We start from the raw sequence: 26,540 nt of genomic DNA on the forward strand, positions 1-26,540 counted from the left end.
CGGGTCATGGACTGTATGCTGTTGGTAGTCTATAAAATTACCGGCTGAGTCAATTTTTGGGTCGTCTTATTAGAACAATCACTCAATTCGTTTACGCAATTGACTCAAGATCTACCAAATCATAACTCAAATCATACATCGTGCAGTGCAGATCCTTTTGCCTCATTCTGCGTCAGCAGAGCGCAGACTCTTTTTTTCATCACTGTGGCGGACTTGACAACTAGATAATTGCAGTTGTCTTACTATAGCCCAGTGGTTCCCAACCTTTTTTGACTCATCGCCCCTTTTTTTTAGCAGCACACCGATCATTGCCCCCAAATATTGGGAACCGAAAAAAGAGCAATTAAACTGTAATCACCGGCGAGTTGACTAAAAAAGGTCAACTCTTCGACTCGACCACGAAATTACACTTCTACAGATAAATTTTCGTGATTCGACTACAAATTATAGTGATAGCCGAAAAAAACACCAAATTATCGTCAATGTTATAATCTCAAAAACCCAAATGCGGAGGTCTGTTTAGGTAAATCCTGATTTCAGACCAGATCATTTACCACGAGTGGATTAAATGTGATGATCAAAGTAGCTTTTAGAAGCAAGCAACTCCACATCATTGTGTTTGTGTTGCAATAACTATGGCGATATACTGTTCTGAAATGGTAAAGAGTGGTCTAATGTGACTTAATATCGTTATAATTCTTAGCCAAATCAAACTGAATAACATATAGAGTACTTTCACCACACTCGTAGGACAATGCTCAAGTCATAATGCCTGTTTGAGAAATCAAAGGAGCCTATAGGCTATAGCCTACGGCAGTCCGGGATGAAATGTATGCCGGAAAATCTATTTCGAAGACGGATGTAGGCCTAATCCAATATTTTGAAAATTGGGGTGATGATATGTTACGGACAATACTGTTCAAGATCATGAAGAATATGGGATTTCGCGTAGCATGGATTTGTGGTGTGCAAACAAAAATCCTAGAAACATTCTACGCTTGCACTGAATTTTGTATCATACTTCTCATGTTCAATCTACTCACCCCGCAATTTCCAGACGGAATTCAGCGTCCATTGAGGTAACTTCGACTGCAGACTTTCAATACACAATTGCATATTCAATGAACCCGAATATTTTCGGCTGACACTTGTAAAGGGTAATCGTCAGCAACTAGAAGAGAATTGGAAATACCTTTGTATATCCAAAATCGTATCACAAAATATGTGTATAGTTATGTATAGCAGGGATTTTAAAGTCAATGGTGCTCGTGAGCCAATTTCCTAGTTTGTGATGGCGCCGCGGTTCGCAGCACCACTAATAGGGGTATTCAATGTATTTCCCAAGAGTTTATTTGACGGAAACTTGCAGACTGGCATTCCTCACACATCGTGAAAATCTGATTTGCCATTGTGAATTCACCCATGAAGCGACAGAAATCGTATTTTAAACTATTTTTATAAAATTTTTATCGTGATTGGCATATTTTGTGGAAACAATTAGTTACAAACACCATGCGAGAGTACGAATGCATCATGGCATCGTAAAAGTTGTCTCGGGCCCCCGGCTGTCTCGTTATAATGTTGTATCTATCGGGCATTTTACGTGCCACTGTTAGAGGTAGAATATTTTAGAATTTAATAAAGGTTTATCCAGTATCGGAGCAGTGAAACAGTAAGGCTTCATTCTAGTTTCGGCCAGGCTCGGATAACTTGGCTATTGATCATGTCATTACCAAAGTCATATTAAATTAGCGTTAGATTTACCTTCGGTTATTGGAATAGATGAATACAACAACTTGAATACAATGAGGAATATGTTATGGTGTAAGAAATGTCTATTCACCAAGAATTCATTGATGTTATAGCTGTAGAGCGTGCACGTACAGCTACTTTACTACTCGCCTCTTTTAATTGGCGATATTAACATGGTTATAGAGACCCGAGCTAACGCAGGATGTAAATAATAGGGATGGTGTGAACGTGCGGTTCACGTTCGCGTTCTGCGTGTAAACTTCGGAAATTTTGAGTTTCAAGTTCACAAACGAACCTTAAAATGTCTATATGTACTTCAGCAATGTGGGTTTATGTGGCCCGAGTCGTCGCGAGGTATCGTGTACATTAGTATAGGCCATCACTTCACTGAAATGTAGGGTTGGAATTAGCAAAATGACGTCACGTGACGTCATGAGGTTCACGTTCGCGTTTACACAGAACCTTTCAAAAATATTCGCGTTCACAAAAACCTGATCCTTTCAGAGGTTCACACCATCCCTAGTAACTAGCTCTACGTCAAGGGGAACAGAATACCAATAGTTGCTATACCAACCGTCGTAGATAGCTAAATACGCCAAGCAACGCAAGCTGCGACCTCCTGATATAACACTATTCCACATGGTCGAGGGTTTGTTGCGTCCACGGATATACCAAGTCACTGCGTTCCTGAGTCACAAGTCCTTCTCTGAATTTAAAGTTTGACCAGACTTAGCTCGAGTCATTTTTATTTTATCATTCATTAAGTCCTAGTTCGAGTATTTCTACAAAACGTCGCGCCGATGCCCAATTCAAAATATTCATTCCCGAATCATAAAAAGGTCATTCTTTATTATCACGAAGAGGTAATGTAACATAATTGCTGGAGTTCAATCGCATGGTCATTTTAAAAGGGACGCCATAGTAAAGTTTGGTGATTATTGTCTGGTTTTTGCAGTAGTTTCAGAAAAAAATTCAAGTTAACAAATCTAAAAAAGATATTTCGCATAAAAATATTGTCGTATAGCCTACTTCGAAATTAAAATTGCCAATGAGGGTCGCGTGTTTGAGACCCCTAATGTATAGTCCCGGTCAACAAAATGGAAGCGATCGACCAGCGTATTATGCGCATTCGATGTTAAAATGATGCTTCAAAAGAAACAATATTCGCACTTCTGCCGCAGACTCATTAACCCGTTGTTGCCGTCCATTAACCCTCTCGCTACTGCAGCTTACAACCGCTATTAGCACTATCGCCACCTGAATCATTGTTGCTTTCTGGCATACATACTGACCCTTATGTTGTAAGACATCACAATTTGACAATATGTTTTCATTATAGTTTTAGTTATAATAAAATCCACCACGAGTATACAGTATACATACAAAACACCGGTCAAATACTGACAGACAGCCATATAATATGCGTAAAACGACATATTGACCTCAGTCGAGATGCAGAGAGATCTTCTTTCCGGGACAAGTTTGATACAACTATTCCTGTTCTTGAATTGAAATGCAGACAAAATCTGGTTCATCAAACAAGTCTGTGCCTTGCGGGAAGAATAGGATCAAGCAACGCGGAACTACCATCAACGGCTTACTCATTGTGTGGCATTCAGAGGCCAATTGCGAATTATTTTCTCCCAAGTTTAGGCTTGGCGTAGTCTCTGATATCTGGGTAATTCCACTGTCCTCATGCGATCTACTGTCAGCCAGATATCTTTAGCAGTGATAATCGGCTGATCACGGCCATTGTCGCTGCAGGTTGAACCAATGCTTAGAGGACGATCTTTTATGAACTGCTGCTTTCGCCATTCTTTTCAATTCATCATCAGACTTACACTGATATTTGGACATATCGCAATCACTTAATGGCTTCAGTCTCCATCGTAAAATATAGGCTAAATATAGCATCAAAATACCTCGTGGATTAACTGAAATGAATATCAAAAAGTCAATTGTTTGCGGGACTGTTGAAATCGCGTCACGGGCCGTAAACTGGTCAGGTCTGTGTTAGACATTAAGATTGAACTTGATTTGAGAACGAATGTAACGTCTTTATATTAAGTGTACAATCTTTTCAACAGACATCAACTGAATTGATAGATCTTCATTCGATGCAACCACATTTCGACGGAGGCCGGTTCGTTGAAAACTATTTGAGTTCGGATATATACAGCAATTTGCCACAGCGATACGAAAATAACGCAACAAGGACGTTTGGAACGCATGCTCACTATTTGTTAGAGGTATTGAATAATGAATGTGCAATGTGCATGACCCAATCAATTGTGCTAAATTTATACATTGTATAGCGGTGAGGTAGGCGTATGTACAATGTACATTGCATATGTTCACATTCCACCACCGAATAACGGCCGTGAATCGGTTGGGGTCTTTATTGAAATGCATGTGACCCCATTCTTCTTGCAGTTGCATCTTGTTGTAATCTTTTTGACAATTACAGCTTGGAATTGCAATAGCTCATGAGGAGCCATTGGTTCCAGTACATGATCTGGCTCATATCCACATACGCCTATTGTCCATCCGTAATCGCTGGGGTTCTGTAAAAGAATCAAATCCCGGGTCTGCAGGTGCCCGCGGAGTGAACGTTGTGCATATGCAGTGTGCACCCTCTGTTGGAGGTAGTGTCTCTGGTTTGATCACTTCTGCCGCTGTCTTTCTTGAGAACATGTATCTTTGGCTGAACTGCTGTGACCATCAAAGACGACAATGACATTTTGAAAGCAACAGCCCAGATACTGCAAGTAGGTCAGGAAATTGCTGGCAATTGCCTGTCATGTCTGACGTTGTTCCCACTTCACCATGTACAGAAGCCATCCACCATCAATTACGAGGGTACAGCGTGGTTGGTTAGTCAAGTCAAGTTGATCTGTTCAGGCCTTCATGGTTATATTTGAAAACTCTGCCTTATTGATCTTCTGATTTTTGTTGCTGAACACTCTGAACAGGGACAACGGGAAAGGAGTGAACTCATACTGCAAGCTTGTCTCAATTGCCATATCCCGCTGGGTGAAAATGATCAATCGTTTGAACAACGTCAATGGTCAATGTGTATGTTTTACTCGTTTACCTTAGGACATTTTCTTGGCGATGACAGGGCTTTCATCTTGGATATGACAACCATGGTCGACGTCACTGACTTTCCATCCAGGTTGTTCTGCATGGACATGGACATGCTAACTTCAGCTTCTCCTGAGCATTTCGACTTCGTCATCACCCGTACTTGTGAATCCAGTTTAGAAATACACGATCAACGCCTTTTCTCTATCGTTGATGAATGGCTTCATTTCCTCAAACCATTTTAGGGTCAATGTCCCCTGCATCTCGTTTCATCTGTGTTTTGGTAAGGTCTCTGTGAACAGGTACATGACTACTGAAGTCCTCCTCCATTCTCCGGTTGGCATCTGACAGATGACTGAGAGTGAGCACCCAACATCTATGGCCTTAAAAATTGTAGTTCCTTCTTCCTCTGCTCAGCTCACTCAGCAATGTCGTTCCCGTGTGCGGACAGACAGACGTTCTAATCCAGTGGTTCTCAAACTGAGGTGGTGTGGAAGCATCTGAGGGGAGGCGCGAAGCCGCTTGAGAGAAGTGATATTACTTGAACACGAAATAAGTTTAATTTGTGCTGAAACTTCCAAGTTTCACCAATGGCAATAATCCTAATTAGGCCTATATTTGGATTTGAAATGTCATAATTCCGCCGTACCACCCAAACACTGATCTGAATTTTGAGTGATACCTAACCTTGCACTAATAAGAAGATGTCCCTGAATGAAGAGTAACTGGTATATGCGTGTAGCTGCCATTGGTTTTTGATTTAGGTTAGGCACCAAAATCGCTAAAATATCAATGTGCTATCATTGCACGTGGTTATGTTTAACCCTAGACTGCTCAGGTGGATTATCGTTACACGATCGCTCTGGTGGGGTCGATTAGACCCCATCAGTTAATATGCTTTTTGTCTTACCAATTTCGCTATACAGCTGTCTAATAATCTCTTGCATGACGTTATAACGATGCATCTTCCCTTTTTGAACCCTACTGTCTACCCATTGTAAAGTTCCGGCTGAGGCGTAACGCCAATACGCCAATGGCGATATGGGGTCAAACACCCCCCATCAATTAATTATAATAACAAAGAAATAACAACAAGACAATACAATACAACAATGCAACAGAGTAACAACGACAACAACAAAGTAGATTCAATCCGAATCATCCGGCTCCATGCACTCTTGACATGTCACTATTTTCACAGAGTATGTTTGGCAGACAAATTCCCCACATTTTCCACTTTTCTCTGTTGTTTTCCGGTCTTATGCTCTACCGCAAAGACAGCATCTGCCACGTGCAGCTTTGGAGAGCTTTGCTGGTGGAATTGTACTGTCTTCTCCCGGAAAAATTCTTTTAGACGCGATTTTGTGCGGACGCGTAAGTGAGTATTTTTTTCTTTGCCTGGACAGTGGACACTGCATTTTTCTTTGTTAGGGTCAGTGCAATTTCCATTGCAAATCCTTTGTGTGTTTGTTTCTTCGCGCGGTTACATTTAGCCAGCAAAGATAATATATAGCCGTTGCATGCAGACAAGTTCATCAATCCAAAGAAGATCGTCAGAGGCCAGCGCTTACAATTGCGAGAACAGGAATAGTTTGCCACCATTCTGTCTGCCACGTCGACGCCACCTTTTGTTTGATTATAACATGTTATTATATCTGATTTCCGAGCGTCACCAGAGCTTTCATCAATTTTATCATCGTGATGCTGGCTGCTCACCATGGTAAGAATTTTCTTTGAGCCTTTGCCCTTTGGAAGATATGACAGCAGTGTCATATATTTTTGAAATCCAAAAATGCTGCTGTACACCTCCCTCCCCCGCCGAGAAATGAACGCAGGAGGTATCTCTCTCTTGTTCTTTCAAAGGGTGCGAACTGCTGTCAGTTTATGGTCGTGAAGCAATGATGTCATCAAGGGTATACTGGTGTACCAGTTATCGAATGTGATGTTTCGGCCAGATCCTGATATATCAGTCACCAGCCGTGTCACTTCTTCTTTGGCCGAGTTGTCGACTTTGTACGGTAAGTCCAGTTACGTCCAGCAATAAATTTCAAAATTGTAGGTGTAGCAAGTCTTTGCATCACACAGGGCATGTAGTTTGATGCCATATTTTGCCGGTTCGTTTCGAATAACTGTCGGAAAGAACACCGTCCTCGAAACCCCCAAAGCATTTCGTCAATTGTCACAAATTCAGACAACACGTAATTTCTCTTGAAGGTGTTCAATATCATATCCGATATTGTTCGAATTATCGCAAATTTGTCATTTTTTCTATCTTCGCGTGTGGTAATGTCATCAAGCCGAAGACATCGCAAAGTGAATCGGAATCTTTCGCATGACATTGTTACCTTGAAGATATCAAAACTCATCAAGTGACAATCATGAGCTTTATGAACCCCAGCCAGAAGAAGAAGACCAATGACAGCTTCCATCTCCACCGAATTACTTGGCCCTACCCTGCACTTCTATTTGTAGTTTTGGGCTTCTTCAGGTGTCTTCTTGTTTGTAAATTCAACAAGTAAATCTATCACTTGTGGTGTAAAGAGGAGCTTCCAATAATCGATGCAGTTATCAGCTTCTAGTGCGGGCCCAGTGAGACCCGGTGAAAACTTTATCATATTCGCTGCACTTCGACTGGCAGTCGGAGCAGTCTTTCTCCAAAACGTGGTACCGTCTTTTCCTAACCACCCATCACTGCCAGCTTCACCTTCTTCAGGATTTTCTTGATCATCTCGTAGACTGCAAGTGACAGAACCAATGCCAAGCAGCAACTAAAAGTCGAAATCCATCCGATCACAATGAGGAGATAATTACTTAGTCTGCCCACTATACTTGCAAAATCAGACCCATGCGCAATCAATAGCTCATTGCGGCGAGGTATTAGCGATAATCAGCTAATGCTTTATTCCGAATGATAGTGTATAACACCATTGAGGATTACATGTCTGGAAAGAACAATCCGACCGCTCAAAAAAATATGGCTCACATTTTTGTTCGCCTGGGGTCTTTTTGACCCCAACCTGAGCAGTCTAGGGTTAATAAAGTATTGAACTGGAATTCCATATTTGTGAAGTCTCTCAACAACCATAATATACCTCCCATGCCACCAAACAATGCATTGGGATTGCAAACATTCTGCTTGCTCTTTTTAATATCTTTCGATATGACGATAGGGGAGGAAGCGAAGTTTTTCACTATTTTCAAGGGGCATGCCGAAAAAAAGTTTAAGAACAAGAGAACCACTGATGATGGCCTGCAGGTATTATGAAGCACCTTGGTAACAATGCAGGACAGATTTCCATTGTGGTCTGCGAGACAATCAGTTCTGATAAAGACCTTGGGCATTTCTACCAGGTAGTGGTGCTCCACCCAGAGTGCAGGTGTTCTTGCTCTTTTTGCGAATCGATTGAACGTTTCTTCAAACCTTCGCTAAAATACTCGCACTACTGGGTTGGTGTGTCTGGCTCCCATTTCCCCAACAGCCACCTTTTTCATGAAGGATTTCATGTCCCGACGCTCATCCTCAGTTATAGCAATTTTCAGGGCATGTTGATAGGTAGCTGCATCGATGAGGAGGTGAGCGCGGTTTGCCTTGTCAAAACATCCTCCATCCATGATGCGACTGACTGTTGTGCTTCCAGCATAGAACAACTGGATCGCATCTAGTAATCCAAAATCTTCCATGATGTTACCAACTGATCCCAAATAAGATTTCAAAAGGTGAAAACCACCCAACGTAGGAATGACTGGTAAATCTGTTTGCTTTATTATATAACCTATACATCCCTCAGCCGAATCGGAAGATCGACTATCACTATAGCGACCCCAGCGCGCTGTTGGTGTTGAGGTCATTACGGTTTACTTCGATAACGGGATGGAACTAGATCGGTGTTCGCTGTTTTGCATCATTAGCATTGATTCTCTTCACCCAGCCATTCCAGTTGGAGTGTTGAAACTGATGTTCATTGGCTTTAATAATCCACCCCGCTGCTCATAGTGTGTTACCTGGACCGATGAGAGGCTGGTCCAAGCTGATCAATGAGCCAAGGATCAGAAATGAATGTGAAACCGGGACGATCCATGCAGTCACGATCGACAATGAACTCACACAAGGCCGTGCTGGGTTCATAGTCGCTTTTACTTCGGTACAATTGCGTCCATATTACAGAGCGGAATAATACAGAAAATACCGTTTTAGCTCGTGCTGGTTGGCTTAGTACTGTATTTGAAGAATCCCTGTACTGATTTTAAGCCTATATATGTGTGCTTTACCCAGTAATACAGTATACGGAAGTTGTTGAATCGTTCGGTATCGAATTACAGAACGGTGTACTTCTGACGGTATACCTATGCTGGCAGTGCCATTACTGTTACATATATTTTCCACAAAACAGTCTGTAATAACATGCAAATTTTAACAATCAATTGAAAATCATGAACAACCATTATTATACCCATCCCTAGTTACTTATAGACGATTAGGATTTCTTTTCAATTTTTTTATTTTATTTTTTATTTTTTCAAATTTGTCAAATTTAACAGCTTTTTTTCTGGGTTTCCCACAGGAGTTGAACTTCAACATTTTAACAAATGTTATAAGAGACCTTGACAGACATATTGGTGAAGAAATTGTTTGGTAACAATATAGTTCACAGATTTGTGATATATTCCAGGGCTGGGCAAAATCGAGTACCTGGGTGATTCGATTCTGAATCACGTAATATGCTTCGAGTCGAGTCGAGTATCGAGTATCACCCATTATGATGTCATAACACAATATATACGTCAAACTTCAAATATGTACTGTTTATGGCACCACAAAGAATATAATGCCTGTTATCAATCTCATAAATGATACTATGGTATTTTTTGGACCATACCGATTTCATTCCACTTGGTGGCAATGTTGTGGGATAATCATGACTTTGGAAATGTGCGACGTCCAGTAACCTTCGTAGCTTTTTACTATATGTTTCGTATGCTACAATACCGTCAACCAAGGTTTAAAGGCCTCAACAGTGAAAATTAGTATCGCAACTATAATTCTCGTTGATAAATTAACTTTCAGTGGAGAGAAGCGTATAATTTCAGTACTCGAAAAAATCGTCTTTTACTACTCGACTCGAATCATTAAAATTAATACTCGATTCAGATTCGAGTACTCGAATCATTATGCCCAGCCCTATATTCCATAAATGCCCTTACTATTGTGTCAAAACGATTGCGTTCATTTCTCTCCTGCACTTTCTTCGCCTGGTTCGGCATTTAATGTACACACTTCTGGGGTAATAAGTGGATATGGTGTGAACGTGAGGTTCAAGTTTGCGTTGCAATTTATTGCATTTCAACTCTATTGACCAGCAAACACCCAACATCAAGAGCGAAATACAATACATGTAGTCAGCAAATGTTGATTATTCAACCAGCCAATCAATGAAATTGATATCGTTGTCTGATGTAAAAAATCTTGCAGGCCTACGGAGTCAATCTTGATTTCATACGTTTATTGTATCATGAAAACAAAATTCGTGCGATTGGGGTGTAGACTACTGCTGTATAACTTGGTAATGGGTTAAGGTCGATAGCAAGTCTGAAAACGAGTTTCGCATTCTGCTCATTATCAATGTAGCAAAACTCAAACGCCGAATAGATTTTCCGGTCTTGCCTATACCGTTAAGAAGTAAGCTTATATTTCCTTGCAAGCGACGGAAGATATTGATTTTATGGGATTATTATAACATTTGATTGACACATTTGATACAATTGGCGACATTTAAAACATCAATAACTACTTCGGCATTGCGGTATTATGTTGCCGGAGTCGTCGCTAGGCCTCGTGTACAATAATATCGCCTATCACTTCACTAAAATGTAGAGTTGGAATTAGCAATATGACGCCAGGCGACGTCATGAGTTTCACACCATCCCTACCCAGGTTAGTTATGTATAGCATTGGTTCTCAACCTTTTTCACCTCGCGGACCGGTAAAATTTCGAAAAATACTTGACGGACCGGGGGACTTACAAAAATTGAAATCAACCGAAAAGTTAAAGTATGCTGCCGTTTTTTTTTTGCGAGTAGATGGTGCTAGAGAGTGACATTTTGAGGGGTTTGATCGACAGTAATCATGTTCATGATGGCATCGATGTGATCCGTACGGTAGTAAGTTTGCTGAGTCGAAGTAAAATTGCCTTGCGCAGATAAACGTGCTACCTCCGAGAGTCTTTTACAGTCTTTCGCGCCGTAGGCCATTGGTGTAACCGAGGACGCCAACTGGATTAGTATTCTTCTCTTCGACAATATCGAGAGAAGAAGTGTTTCGGAGTCGAAGCAAGCACGTTGCCGTGCTACCTTGCTCAATGCTCATCGCCCACAACACCAGATTTATGCTACTCATGCTACTACAGATTCAATGCGCCGCACGAAAACACCTGACCACAGCTACACCTGGCCATCCACAAACCCGGGGCCGCAAAACCACTTCTTCAGCCGGCCCCCCAAAAAAACGTTGGTCTTATTCTTCCTACATTTAGATTGATTTTTCCACCAGTACTCGCGAACACCTACGTACTCCATGTATGCAGAGAGTTTATGCAGCCTAATCGCGCAAGGCGCGGAATTTTTTTATAATTCATGACCGAATCGGTCAATAATATTATTAATTGCCTATATATTGCTCTAATTTTTTATCCTCTCAGAATTATCAGATTTTCCGGTAGAGCTGAGTAAGGTGTTGTCTCGGAAAATTTCAGACACGTCATCAATATTAAACATATTCGGCGGGCTTGTTGGAATAATTACTTCGTTGTACGTCATTATTTTGTGAAGTACTGTCTGTTATATATGGTGAATGGATATTGATATTGCACAAGGGCACTAAAGTAGAATACGCACACGATTCCAAATTACTATTTCTTCACTGGAAAATACCTGTTCTCTGTAGGATGGTATTTGTCTTGTGGGGTACAGATTGTCAGGGCAGTGAAATTCTGCTCCAGCCATTTAGGTGCCTCTGGACAATGTGACACATATTAATCAAAGTTTCTGGTCAACAAAGGGCGGTCCTTTTCGGCCAAGGTGTTCTCTCTGCCGAATATTTGGCACACTTTTCGTAGTCCTATGTTCGCCTGAACTTCATCATGTGTTGGTGCGTCGCCGCGCGGCAATGGCTGACGCCGGAATGCCTATTCCTATATATCAGGGGTCGCCAACTCAAAATGGGTCGCGGGCCACTTTTTAAATTTCGTAGCGGCCGCGGGCCGCAACTATTTTATATCGATATAAACTACACAACAACGTTTTAAAACTCAACGTCAGTCCAGCGCCGTGCTAACTAACATAGACAATGGGCGTAGTGACCACAAAAGAAGTAATATTTTATTAAAGGAATACAAATACAACAAAAATCATTATCATCAAGTTCATTATATTTTGAGCTTTGAGCTGTGCACGATACCTGGAAACGCTTTTCAGCCACCAAAGAATCGATATTGGGGCTACCGAGATACGTTACTATAGCTGAAAGGCCATCTCCACATTAAGCTTTACCTTGCGGGAAAGCCCTAAGCCAGTGGTTCTTAAACTTTTTATACACGCCCCCTTAGGATACTGAGAAATCTCGCTTACCGTCATATCACAAAGTGCAACCAGAATGCTAGAATCTCAACGGATACTTTGATGGCACGGAAGGCTATGATTGTCAATTGATGAGAGAGTTCTATTATATGAATTACAGCTAATTCATGTTTTGTGTATAGTCCGTAAATCGTGCGAAGCGCGAAAAACTTTCTCAGTTGATCACAGCTCCGCGTCCCCTTCAGATGCTTTCAGACCCCCACAAGAGGGGCGCACCCTCCAGTTTGAGAACCACGGCCCTATGCCGTTACTCGAACGTTTCGGTCTGGGCAGTGTCGGGGCCATTGAACGTCAAGGCCATAGGCTCAGCTCATTCATATAAGTTAGTTATTCTCCCTCGATGGAATGCCATTGACAGTTGACACCGCCGAAGTCAAAGCTAGTGGGGAATAATGATGTTGGGCACCGGAGAATAGCCGTATTTTGAAACAACAACGACAATGTGTTGAAACTGTAGTCAATTTCAGGATTTCAAAATGATTTTCTTAGCTTTCTTCCGAAATTTCAAATCAAGCCGCAAAATATGACCTCGCGGGCCGCGTGTTGGTGACCCCTGCTATATATCATGCGTATTTCTTGGGGGAAGGGCACCCAACAATCAAGGCATGTAGTGACACTAAATCGGGAGAAGCGCGATTTTTTTTCAAGTTGGATGAAGTTTCAAAGAAATACACTATAATTTATGTTCATTCACGAAATCACTTTGGGCCTCCTTCAGTAGGGGGTTTGGGTGCGGTAATTACGGTTCTGCACGAAATGAATACACCGAAAACGAATGATCGTGCAAACCGCGCGGTTTGGCGAGTCAGCTCTTTCTTGTAGCATCTCGAAATCAAGGTATAAAATTGTAAAATACCTGGCGGACAGGCGGTTGAGAACCACTGATCTATAGTTACATCATCATAGCAACAGTTTTGCCGAACTAATTTTGTAGTTGCGAAGTACGAAACAGTATATACTCGATCGCAGTTGCAACAACACTTCACGCTTACGCGATGCATGTGCGGCCGCTTGCACTCGTCTTAAAAGTTACTGAATATTTTGCTCCGATTCAAAGACGATATTTAGTGTCGTAACATTTTAGATGTATAAAAAATTAGGTGGTTACGAAATTTCTCACCTGAACTCATCAAATTCCTCCACGAGTAGGAGCCACTGATATAACGAGTTTACCGATGCTCTGCAATTTCCTGCAAACAGCCTATTGGAAACACAACGAGCAAGAGTTCTATCCTGTTTTCCACTGATTGCTCAATGTTAGAGTTGAATCACTACTGTACTCTTAGTTGCTCGCGTTGATATTGTGGAGCAACCCCAAGCAAATCCATAAGGTTGATGATAAAACGGCGATACCAGCGTGACGAGATATTGAATTCAGGATTGCGTAGAGCGATAGAGGTGGACGCAAGGTTGTAATGAATCGAGTCATGACTCGACTCGAGTCACGATTTTCTGATGACTCCAGTCATTTTTCCCTAGTCATTTTCTCAAAATATGGAAATGATTCGAGTCGAGTCGATTCAATCTGTGTATTGAATCGACTTGGACTCGAGTCATTACGCATGACTCGAGCCAAGTCATATGACTCGAGACTCAGACGGCCAAGACCGACATTTCATTGTAATTTCGAAGAATAGTAAAGTAGCCTACCCACACTATTGGGATTTCGTCTATTGGTACTGGTACTTGAAAATGCGACCAAAAACTGCATAAAGCCAGGAGAATTACTATATTATCAAGGCGAACCATTCGATATCGCCAAACAGTTATAAAAAGGAGGTGTAACGAGACTTTAACTGAAAACTGAGCAGTCAACACGATAACTTGGACTCGTACTCAAATCATACCATGACTCGAACTCGAACCTCTGCTCGCTGACTTAGAATTGCACTTGACTCGGTGGTGAATTGAAAATTACTCGTGTCAAAACTATAAAAGTGAGATTGACTGGTGACTCGGAGCCTTGTGACCTGTTTATAACCCTGAGTGGACGTCACCATAGCAGTCCCTGATACTCTGGTATTTCATCTAAAGAGCTAAATTGGGATCCTTGATTGGATGTAATATTTGTCTACAAGCAGAATTTTGCTGTCAAATACAGTTGTTGCAGGCAACCTTCAGCATACAAAGGGCCATTTGAACCTGTTTCCAATGACATAAAACCAAACGATGGCCACATCACGCTCTGCTTCATCCCTACGTCATGCAAATGAACATACGAATTCACATAATACAAATAACAGGGGTTCTTAAACTTGGCCCCAGCTCCCCCCTCTCCGGAGAGGATTTGGATTTTGAAGGGGGCGGAAACGCTCAGAGTGCGATTGCTCATCGGGGCGGTATGAGAGGCACTGGAGGAAAGTGGCGTCGCAATAAATACATATGATTATACAGTACATGGGTAGCCTACTCAACCGGTGTGCCGCGGGACACTAGTGTGATATTTATGTCTCGCATGGGTGCTGCGCGAGATTTCTTCGAAATTTCGAAATAATGCGCAAAATAATTCCAGTACCAGTACGATTAGTTTGTATATTTGGCAAATAAAAATTGCTGTCATGCCCGCAATCCTAATCTTCCGCGAATTAGCTAAATTCAGTTTCGTACAATCCGTTGATCGATCGCAGAGATTGATCGCCTGTGTGGCAATGCAGTTTTCAAATCCTCGTCGTCTTCCTACCCACCTGCGAGATATGAACTCATTTGGAAGTGATGTTCACGTTTACAAATTCGAATTACACACATAGTCAATAGCCAACCACATTGCGATTGTTAGGTGGCGTGCCGGCACTCCCATTAAAATATGGTCTTGGAGCGCAACGTTATGTTATAGGCGATGAAAACGAGAATTCTATTTGAAATGAGCCGAAATATTTTCGCCCGGCACTCGTCAGGGGTAATGGTCAGCAACTAGTAGAGAATTGGAACGGTCAGGGTTACTTTTAAATCAAATCTGTTTAAAACATGGCCCTCGTTTAAAACATGGTTTTCATTTACTCTTTGTAGCCATGAAGTCTCGAATCTTTAATTATGACGTCACCGTCGATTCACATTCACAATTGACAATATAGGGTACATTTGGCGTGGTCCCTTCGACTAAAAGGGCTTCCGATCACTGTCATAAAAAGACGAAAAATATCTCTAACCATGACTATGTATCATTTTTACGAATGGTCAGTCATCATCATCAGAACACCCATTCAATCTAGGGATGGTGGGAACGTGAGGTTCACGTTCGCGTTTTGTGTGTGAACCTCGAAATGTTAAAGGTTCACGTTCGCCAACGAACCTTGGTAGGTTCTGCACTGTGAACCTTTTTCATGTATTAAAGTTTTCACGTCATTATACCATATTTATTTGATTGAAATTTATTGCATTTGAACTGCGGGCCACACTCTATGCATGACCCTCGCAGCATAAAAATCAACACTAAACGAGCATGCACCCTGACAACTCAAAAATTCGACCGGCTTTGTTACAAAAGTTTGCTCGAAATATCCAGGTCTCTGTTTTTTGAATATTTAGCTGTGAGTCCGACCCGAAATCACACATCATCAAGAGCAAAATACGCTAGGCCTACATGTAGGTAGTTAGAGAATGCTACTTCTTCAATATTCAAACAAATAATGAAATTGATATCGTTGTTTGATGTAAAAAATCTAGCAAGCGTCCGGAGTCCAAGTCGATTCCATAGGTTTATTGTATCATAAAAACCATATCCGTGCGATTGGGATGCTGCCTACTTCTGCATAACTTGTTAATGGGGTAAATCCCGTTTTGCACTCAGTTTAATATCAAAGTATAGCAACACTCTGACGCAGAATACATTGTCCGGTCTGGCCTAGACCTAGGCGGAAGCTTATATTCCCTTGCCAGTCGAAATTGTTGGCAAAGCGACGGAAGATATGGGAGTATTGTATCATTTGATTACTCCAATTGATACATTTGGCGTCGTTTGAAAAGTCACTATGTACTTCAGCATTGTTGCATTATGTGGCCCGAATCGTCGCTAGGTATCGTGTACAGTCAGTGGTTCTTAACCCTTTTTCCTGCAACGCCTTTTTTAAAAATTTATTGTGCACTTCTGGGCGCTTCGCTCCCAAGAACCCCGTCGCGTGATTTCGATGGTCAGCAAAGTTTATGTGGCCTGGTCGCCCAAGGCGCCAAAATTGTCTATAATGCATGAATGAATAGGTGGTAATTGCATGTGTATGTCGCCATAAATTTTTTATCCTCTCAGCCCACGTAATCAGATTTACCAGAAGCGCTGAGTAGGGTGTTGTCTTTAGGGCTTGGCACAATGATTAGAGTACTCGAATCTTAATGGAGTATTAATCGTAATGATTCGAGGCGAGAAGTCGAAAGAGATTCTTTCTAGTACTGAAATCGTACGCTCCATGTCAATAAGAGCGAATTAATCGACGAAAATTATAATTCGATACCATTTTCCACTCTGGAAGCCTTGAAACTTCGATCGGTCGTATGACAGCATACGTTACACGTATTGCAAAGATACAAATTACCTTTACATGGTGTACGACAGGCTTTATATTATTTGTGGTTGGATGAAAGTTCATATTATAATTTTGTCATCTCCCATACTGATGTGACGTCATAATAAGTGATACTCGATTGCTCGACTCGACTCGAAGCAAAATACTCGATTCAGAATCGAATCACTCAGGTCCTCGATTTTGCCCAGCCCTAGTTGTCTTGGAAAATGTAGGGTACGTAATTAATAATTAAACATACTCGGGTGTGCCCGTTGGTACAATTACTTAGTTACAAGTTGCTATCTTGTTACCTCTTGTCCGCTATATAGTCAAAAGATAATGAAACGCATAAACGTATTAAACTAAGGGAAGCACACAATTCCAAATTGGTATTTCTTCACTGGCAAATAATTTTTCTGTGATGGATGTTATTGGTCCTGTGGGGTTCAGATTGCCACGACATGATAATTTGGCACAAGCGATTTAAGCACCTATGGACAATTAAGCTTATATACATCGAAGTTTACGGTCGACATAAGGTCCTCTTCGGCTAAGGTTTTCTCGCTGACGATCTTTTTGACAAACTTTTTGGAGTCCCATATTGGCCGAAACTTCATATGTCTTAGTGCATCGTGGCGGGGTAATGGCCAACACCGAAATGCGTATTTATATATTATTGAATTATGCGTATTTTTTGTGGGTAGTCGTCAAATCATGTGTATTTTATGTTCATACATCGAAATAATTTAAGGCACCCTTCGAGCTCGCCCACCCCGCCGATTGGGGGTTTGGGTTGCAGCAGTTTCGGTCCTGGTAAGAGGTCAAAATCCGGTTGGTCGTTTCGGAACTTTAGTATTGGAAATATTTCGCGCTTTAATAGCGCTCGAGGACCTATCGAGTATAATAAACGATATAATTATTGTATGTGGTATATTCAGGGTCAAATCAAGGTTGTTTATAACAACAATCGGGTACGGGCTCATACCCTGTGGTTCGAAGCAGATGTACACCCCCCTACATCACATCTGCAATTGGCAATACGGGAAAATTAATGGTAGTGGATTTTGTTTTAGTGTTTTGTGTGACTAAGTAAGTCGAAAAAGAATAGGGTGCATATATATCTGCTCACATTGAATTGAGTACTGTACCCAGTTATTAATTTTAACATGAATGTATTCCAAAAAAGCAACTGATATTCATGTGAGGTTGTGGAACACAGCACCAGACAGTATCATCATTTGTGATACGATGAAGAAATATTCTGACGATTTAATTTTGTAGCTCTCAAATACAAGTATATTTAATAATGCAAAAAGCTTCAAAGCATATTTTATGTACAAGGGGCTCTCATTCTCCCAGGTGATAACAGTGCCTCCTTCTTCGATTCCCACACGTTCTGCGCTGCAGTCTACTTCGAAACAGTTTGTTCAAAATAACCCTAGCAAGCGTGACCGCAGTGTTTTAATGGGAAATTAACGATTGAAAGTACGCGAGATTCATTTTACATGAATTACAATAACCCAATACATTTATGAACACATATGTTGCAAAACATCCTCGCATAGCGCGACCACAAATTTCGAGACTTGACACGGTTTGTGGAATGTTAATTTGCTCTGAATACTCATAAGGATATGTCCTACTACTACATCATCTATTGCGAAGACATTTTTCTTCAGTGCTCCATATATCGCCTCCCTGAGCTCAGCGCCCCCCATATCACATCTTGAGCGTTCCCGCCCCCTTCAAAATCGCCATCGCCCCTTTAGGGGCGCTGGTGAAAAGGTCAAGAACCACTGGCGTACACTAATTTATATCACTTCACTGAAATGTATGGTCGGAATTAGCAATATGACGTCACGTGACGTCATGAGGTTTCCGTTCGCGTTCACACAGAACCTTTCAAAAAGGTTCGCGTTCACACGAACCTGGACCTTTCAGAGGTTCACACCATCCCTATTCAATACCAATTATAATATAATAGATAATTTTCAATATTTACGTGCTATAACTGTCGTAATGTCGAACCAACGACGGCCTCAAGGGTACCAGCCACCCTATCGTATACGTCGACTATGTTGGGCGGAAATCGTCCGTAAGCTCATACAACAAGTTTTTCAAAAGTATTTACACAATTATGGCATAATTTCACAACGTCTGGAAATAAACACAATTTTATTTCAAAAGGCACACTGTTTGTTTTAAATGCAACCCTGATCACGGTACGTAAATAAACTAAGCTTCAAATTGAACGTTTTTCCTGAACACTTTATACCAGTGGTTCTCAACCTTTTTCACCTCGCGGACCGGTAAAATTTCAAAAAATGTCTGGCGGACCGGTGAACTTTCAAAATTGAAATGAAGCCAAAATGCAGAGTATGCAACCGTTTTTTGCAATTATATGGTGCTAGAGAGTGAAATATAGAGGGTTTTGATCGTATTTAATTATTATTCATGATGGCATCCATGTGATTTTATGGCAGTGAGTCTGCCGAGTCGAGGTAAAATTGCCTTGTCCAGATAAACGTGCTACCACCGAGAGACCTTTACAGTCTTTCGCGCCGAACGCCGTGGGCTTAACCGACCACGCCAATTCTAATAATATTCTTATTCTCTTTGACAATATCGAGAGAAGAATCGTATCGGAGTCGAACCAAGCACCTTTTCGTGCTACATTGCTCATTGCCCACTGCCACCGGTAACAGGTTAATCTGGAAACTGGGCTACCTGTACGAATACAATGCGTGCCGCAAGAAAACACATTACAGCAGCTATACCGGCCATCCGCAAATCCGGGCCGAAAAAGCACTTCGTCAACCCAACCCAAAAACGCTGGTCTTGGGGCGCCCAGAGGGCGATAAGTCAAACTTCCGGGGGCTTTACCCCCAGACCCTACAGTTGGGTGGATGTTTTCACCTGTACTTGTGAGCACTTCCATTCTACTCAGCGTAAGCAGAGAGTTTACGTAGCTTAATCGCGCCAATAGCGAAAATTTTCGATCATTCACGAGTGAAGCGGTTTTCTCGCGCCCGAATTTTTGGCCCACCTTTCGGAGTCCCATGTTAACCTAAGCTTCATTATGCGTTGGCACGTCGTGGCGTGGTAATGGCTGACGCCGAAATACCTATAAATCAGGGGTCGGCCACCTTTTTTTAGTCACGGACCAAATTTCGAGTGTACAAGTTTTTGGCGGGCCGGAAGTTTTCCTAATACTATATTTTACGCTCACGTTCACGCTCACGCTACATTGCTGCAATCTCAATCATACCAATCACAAAACGCATGTATTTACACTTCAACAACGCAGAATAAACGTAACAATTGACGCAGCTTGCTTTGTGAAAGGTTTGATGAAGCAAGTCAGATGAAGCAAGAATCAGACGATATTCTAAATGGGCGTCCGAAATACGTGATCTTAGCTTTGCTCTTCGTGAATTTCAATGTTAAAAACTATTGTTCCCATGCGTACGTGCTACCAAAAATCGATGCAATTTCTTTTGCATTGTTGGTCATGCTGCGATAAACACCAATTTCAAGAACGTACTCTTTGTCAAAGTCATGCAGCGATATGCTCTTTGTACGAAATTTGTCATTCAATTCAACTGCATCGCATTTCAAAAATGCCCATTTGAAATTTTCAGCCAATGGTACTGGCGTCCACATTAAACGGAGTAGGCCTACTGAATAGTCAGAATTTATTCAGTATAAATATTCAGTGTAAAATATTCAGTAATTAAATTTGATGTCACAATTACAAATGTAGTGTTGGTACTCGGTTTTCTCTCCTCCAGTACAGGAAAGTGAGCATAAATTTCTTTGTACTGTTGACATACCCAGAGTCGTAGATTTGTTTCGAATGCGCCTCAACATCTCATGTATTCAGTTGTTGAGATTTTGTCATTGCGTCTGAGATGTTTCAAGGGTTTTTGAAGCAGAGGAAGGACAACTTTATTGTCACACCCCATCAGAATGGTAAGCCCTTTAAAAAGTATGGTGGCCTACACCTTCGGTTGCGAGATACACCCGATTGATAAGCACTGATATAATCTACTCTACAGACAATCTCCATCTCCTACTTTAACCGCCTTCGTTTTGTGGCGTAACAATAGACTAATATACGATGTAGGCTACTTATATCGTAGCAATGCCAAATTCTTTCCAAACATTGCTGTACTGCGGATTGAAACTCATGAAACGGCGGGCCGTATTCTTGTGATATGACTGATTACTAATTATTATGTCGCGGGCCGGACGATTTCGCTTGGCGGGCCGGATCCGGCCCGCGGGCCGTAGGTTGCCGACCCTTGCTATAAATCATTCCGTATTTCTCAGAGAAGGGTACCTAATATAGCCTAAGCAAGACATTTAGGGATACTAAATCGTGCAAAGCGCGAAAAGAAATTGAAAAATGTTAGAAAAAGTTTCAAATATGCTATGATTTATGATTTATTTTCATTTGCGAAATAATTTTGAGCCCTATTCAAGCTCGTCCCCTCTCCAATTGGGCGGTTTGGGGTGCCGAAAACCAATGATCAAACTGTGCTGTTTAGCGATGAGTCGGCTCGTATCTGTTCTGTGTACTTGTCACTTGCTTGTCGTCAAATGACACGTCTTGAACTTAAAGTCAAGTCGAACATGTTTCCAGCCCTAATGTTACCTCACGAAGTTATGAATCAGTTTAAAATTTGATGTTTCATTTATTTTATCAATGAACAAGCCTTCAACATTGCATCTTGAAATTAAAGTATAAAATTCTAATATGCCTGGCGGACCGGCATAGATGTCGTCGCGGACCGGCACCGGTCCGCGACCGGCGGTTGAGAACCACTGCTTTATACAATAGCTTTTGTCCACACATTAACATTAACAAAAGGATTTCACAGACTCAATTCCAAGGAATCGCGTCGCGATTACAATATGCAATATGCATTTATTTTGCTCTTTAAAATACTACGAGCGGCAGAAGATCAGGTAGGCGACTCGCGAGACGAAGGTTGACGACCCCGGATCTGATTATAAATAGATTCTTAATAGCACGCGTCTGAGCAGATGTTTAAAATCCGTAAAATTCCCTGCTAATTGCCGTGTGACCGCAATCAATTTACGTCACATTTCGCCTCATTACATTGACAACGTATATGGATAAAATAACACGACCATCACATTTACAGTAGCTTGCACTGTCCTATATATATGTACAACAAATATCGTAACTGCGATATCGTATTCTGTTATCTATACAAACATGCCCCGCCGATATCACCGTAGCATGTGTGGATTCCCACAAATAATTAGTTACTATTGAACCAAAATTGCACGACACTAGGACATACCATGGTACGGTATAAATATCGCGATGCCCCTACTGAATACTCACATCCTTTTCGAACTACTATTCAAGAGAAACGATGAAAGTCATTGCGATCCTCGCTTTCGTTGCTGTGGCTGCAGGTAAGGGGAAAGGTGTATGTTTTTTCTTTCGATAAACGCGTGCGACTATATTTCTTACAGCATCACCTACCAACCGAGTTGTGGGCGGATCAAATGCTGCTTCGGGAGCTTACCCATGGCAGGTTCGTCACGATTAACGATCCACGTCACATTACGCATGTTATGTTTATGTAATGTTATATTGCGCGGTCGCTGATATGCAAATACAAAGCACTGCGAGTCAGCGTTTTCAATCATCAACTTTATATTAAGAATATATTACGAATCTTTATGACGTGACGACATCTTTACCACTATCAGAATCAAACTTTAAAGAGCTAGCGAGACTTAACAAAATTCCAATTCTCCCAATAGATATGGCTATCAGAACAGTAAATAAGCATACACCTCGCCAATCGCTTCTGCTAATAGCTTACCGATTTTCTTTCGTTTGCTCATAATTATTCCGTATTGCATGTGTAAATTATTTCATGCAAGTAATGATCTAGGCCTACCTAAGCAAATTTTAAACTTCTATACCGGAAGCTTAAAGTAGCGGAGTAGCCAACCTCGGTGTCTGATTCCAAAGACTACTCCAAGTCTTTTCCACGCATCCGTGTCTTTTCATTATATTGCGATCTTGCGGTGTTTTCAAGGGATAAAATTCGTAACAAAGAACTTGACTGATCCTTTTTGAACTGACACGCGTGAAATGTAGGATTGTTTCCAGGTATCTCTTCGCCGACCTCTCGGAAACAGCCATTTCTGCGGAGGATCTCTGATTTCCATGGAATGGGTAATGACTGCTGCTCACTGCGTGTAAGTGGATGTTTCGCATTCGAGAGACACCGTTACGGGATTAGCATTGAACAAACATTCCCTAACTATTCCATTGAGCATTAGTGTCTGGAGTATTCGGTCGGCTTACCTAAAACGGCATGCTGACCAGAGTTGGACAGTGCACAAGTATAGAGAATGTTCATCTTATCCCAATAAGATTAGCATTAGAATTACCAAACTCCCAAAAAAATTGGAAATTAAATTGAATTCCAAATTTGAAAGAATTGACTCATTTCGCACCATCAGTTGTCCTATTTCATTGTCAGGAAACCAAGAAATTAAATTAGAATTAAAATTAGACAATTAGAGCATTTCACAACGTACATTAGAATTGAATTACCTGCAATTCGTTGCAATTAGTGTAATAAAACAGCTATAATTACCTGCTTGTCCACGTGTGGCACCGTCAATCCAGTCGGTACGGTTGTTCCATACATTTTATTAACAATAGCGTAATATCTTGAAATTTATCAAAGGCAAACGGTAACCCATATTATCAAAACGCTGTTAATTCAAATAAGAAAGGCTTACTCTCCGCATAAATCAGATTGCGTCACCAGATCATGACACAATGACAGTGTCTCACGCCGTCACGCGGGCCACAAAGAAGTAAGACTGACGACGAGAAAGTAACGATTGCTCGCTGACTAGCTATTGACGTTCTACTTGCTACTTCTTTTCAGTAGTTCTAGGTCTAGTTCTGACTCGACGTGAATTTATCGCGAAAAATACCTTCTCCAGACTCAATAACGTGAACGTTGCTATCGGAAGCACCACCCTCAGCAACCCACTTGAGGTAATCTCGGGTACTTTCACCGCAAACCCCAACTACAACTCCGCCACGATTAGCAACGACTTCGCTGTCATCAAACTTGCCTATGCTGCTACGTCAGGAAGCACGGTATGTGTCTGATGTCGCTGGACGAACATTCGCGGAGAACCTAACTCTTATTTCTAGATTGCTGCCATCGCTATGGCCAACGACGGCCAAACTTTCACGGGCACAGCTGTTACAAGTGGATGGGGATACATCAACGGCGGAAGCAGTGAGTGAAGACTAAATGATGGCCACAAATTTTGAATTCTATCAGAACCATACAAACGAAAACCGTTCAACATCATTGCTCCTGCTGACGATATCAGCTTATTGTGCGAATAGGAATCGTGTTCATGTCGACTGCGTTGCGTAGTCTGCGTAGAACTAAGTAGCAATTTCCAAGACAACCAACTCTACTTCAAGTAGAAGTGAAAATTAAAGAACTGAACAGTACTCAAATAAGTAGTTTTAAAAAGTAGATTTGCTTAATTGGAAGATTTTAAGAATTGCAGTTTGCATCTTTGGCACTACAATTAGGAGCAATAGACAATATCATTCGGTTACTGTGATACTGTGGCTCTTTAGACCAGCTGCCCTAATAATTCTTCTAATAAACGTGATACAAACATATTCCAAAGGTACTACGTTCCACTTCACAAAACCCAAGGTGTCAAAAGTAGGTGGATTTGCCTAAAAATAAAACGTCAGGACTTGAAAGTAATCAAAAGACATATGGCCCTTACCTAAAACACTCTTCACTGCGAACAGAAAAGGTACTTCGTTACTGACCACCGCTCGGATTTCGGATATCGCCAACACTTATTTGCTGAACTAATGCCGTTTGATATACAGACCCAAACACCATCCCGAACGATCTCCAAGTTACCACTGTTCCGCTCGTTGACCAAGCTACCTGCAACAGCCAGTGGACCGTGCTACCAAACCAACAGAGAATCGACGACTCCATGCAATGCGCCGGAGGAGCCGGATCTACTTCTTGCATGGTACGTCGGACACTGTTACTTTCGCTACTTCTTCAGATCATACGCGTTCTCGCATTCCAGGGTGATTCTGGCGGTCCCCTCGTACAACAAGTTAATGGTGTGTGGACCCTGATCGGTGCCGTTTCCTGGGGTAGTAGCAGCTGCAGCACAGACCAACCAGGAGTCTATGCGAGAATCGCCTACGGAAGATCATGGATCAACCAAGTCACTGGTCTCTAAATATTCGTTGTTGTTGGTATCGGTTCTTTCCAATAACGCTACAGCCTACGTTCACCAGCAATTTTAATAAACTATTGATGTAAGCACACATATTGGTATGCATTGGTAGTGAGCTCTATAGTCAGGTTCTGCCTGGAAACCAATGCCGGCTTTTGCGTAAGATAAGTTTGTGATATATGCCCTGCCCACAATCCACTTCTGAAACAAAGTTACTACCCAAATCATGGAATATTATTCCCTAAACAGGAGATGGTATTAGATACGCAACATTACCAGGAATGCCACTCGGATATCTCGAAAACTAAATAAACACAGAAAAACCCAGATCCTATATTCACTTAAATTTCCAAGAGATAGTTGTTAAAGTGACGGCCATTAATTACAGTCATAAAATCACAGAATCAAGTTTTAGCCCTTGATATTGAAATTCCAACAGTTCATACTATACATTTCGCTCAGTTAACACAGCAAATCCCACAAAAATGTTGTTTTGCTCTTGACGTATTGATAGGGAACAATCGGTGTGCGGCGTTAATACGGAACACTGTATTAATTCATGGCGCTGCAAATGTTCGTAACAACGCCATTCCCCATCACTGAGGGTGGCCTGCAAAGATTGAAAATAGCTTTGAATTGATTTCTCCTCAGCCAATCAATTTCATCTGGGATAATGTAACAGGCATGCTTAGTCGAAAAATAAACTGCAAAATCACGAAATTTGGGTTATATTCTAATGTGCTGAAAACCAACTATCTTGCTTGTTCTGTCCAACCAGTGACGTGCGGTGAGATTCATAGCTGATGAGGCACTGACCCCCCCCCCACACACACACGTACATTACCTAATAAATGCAAACGAACACGTGAATGACAACATACACTGTAAAAATTATTCTTGTAAAATTACAGGAAAAAATATGGTATACTCGATTACTAGTTTACAGTATTTTTCTTGTAATTCGTTACAAGCTGACAAGCTAAATCTAGTAAACTCAGTACAAGATATATCTTGTAACTCTCTTTTTCTCTCTATTATTATACCCAAATCTTGCACCTGAACTGGCAGAAAGACCCAATGCATTCGGCGGCCATGATTGTTCACAAAACTATAGCGAAAGGGCTCATTTATTTAAAGCCGATTAACAGCAGCAGATCAGCAGGAAATATACAGCAGGCTCAAGCAGAGTATGAAAATCAACAGCAGCATGTATAAAAAGAAATTGTGCAAAAAATATTTGCATGACTTAGCCTGCAGCAGACCAAGCATGCT

At 41.4% G+C, this 26,540-nt stretch overlaps 1 protein-coding gene and 1 long non-coding RNA gene across 2 annotated transcripts in view; one reads left to right on the forward strand and one right to left on the reverse strand.

Moving 5' to 3' along the window:
• LOC145453786 (uncharacterized) overlaps nt 1-26,540 on the reverse strand; it is a 495,978-nt gene that overhangs the window by 46,330 nt on the left and 423,108 nt on the right. The gene's annotated exons all lie outside the window — the stretch shown is intronic.
• On the forward strand, nt 22,281-25,359 carry LOC145454047 (chymotrypsinogen A-like). Its single transcript, XM_080332029.1, has 7 exons — nt 22,281-22,412; nt 22,473-22,534; nt 23,122-23,210; nt 23,973-24,132; nt 24,190-24,277; nt 24,901-25,052; nt 25,113-25,359. The coding sequence occupies exons 1-7, from the start codon at nt 22,370-22,372 to the stop codon at nt 25,269-25,271; spliced, it is 753 nt and encodes a 250-aa protein (XP_080188155.1). The 5' UTR covers nt 22,281-22,369; the 3' UTR covers nt 25,272-25,359.

The sequence above is a fragment of the Botryllus schlosseri genome, chromosome 13, assembly GCF_051294905.1.
Source record: "Botryllus schlosseri isolate E-star chromosome 13, Bs_hap1, whole genome shotgun sequence".
NCBI classification, from domain to species: Eukaryota; Metazoa; Chordata; class Ascidiacea; order Stolidobranchia; family Styelidae; genus Botryllus; species Botryllus schlosseri.

Excerpts from the sequence above, each read along its gene's own strand:
- LOC145454047 (XM_080332029.1), top strand. The coding sequence starts at position 22,370 with ATGAAAGTCATTGCGATCCTCGCTTTCGTTGCTGTGGCTGCAG. Across the intron at positions 22,535-23,121 it reads CGGGAGCTTACCCATGGCAG|GTATCTCTTCGCCGACCTCT; the intron begins GTTCGTCACGAT and ends GATTGTTTCCAG. Across the intron at positions 24,133-24,189 it reads CTGCTACGTCAGGAAGCACG|ATTGCTGCCATCGCTATGGC; the intron begins GTATGTGTCTGA and ends TCTTATTTCTAG.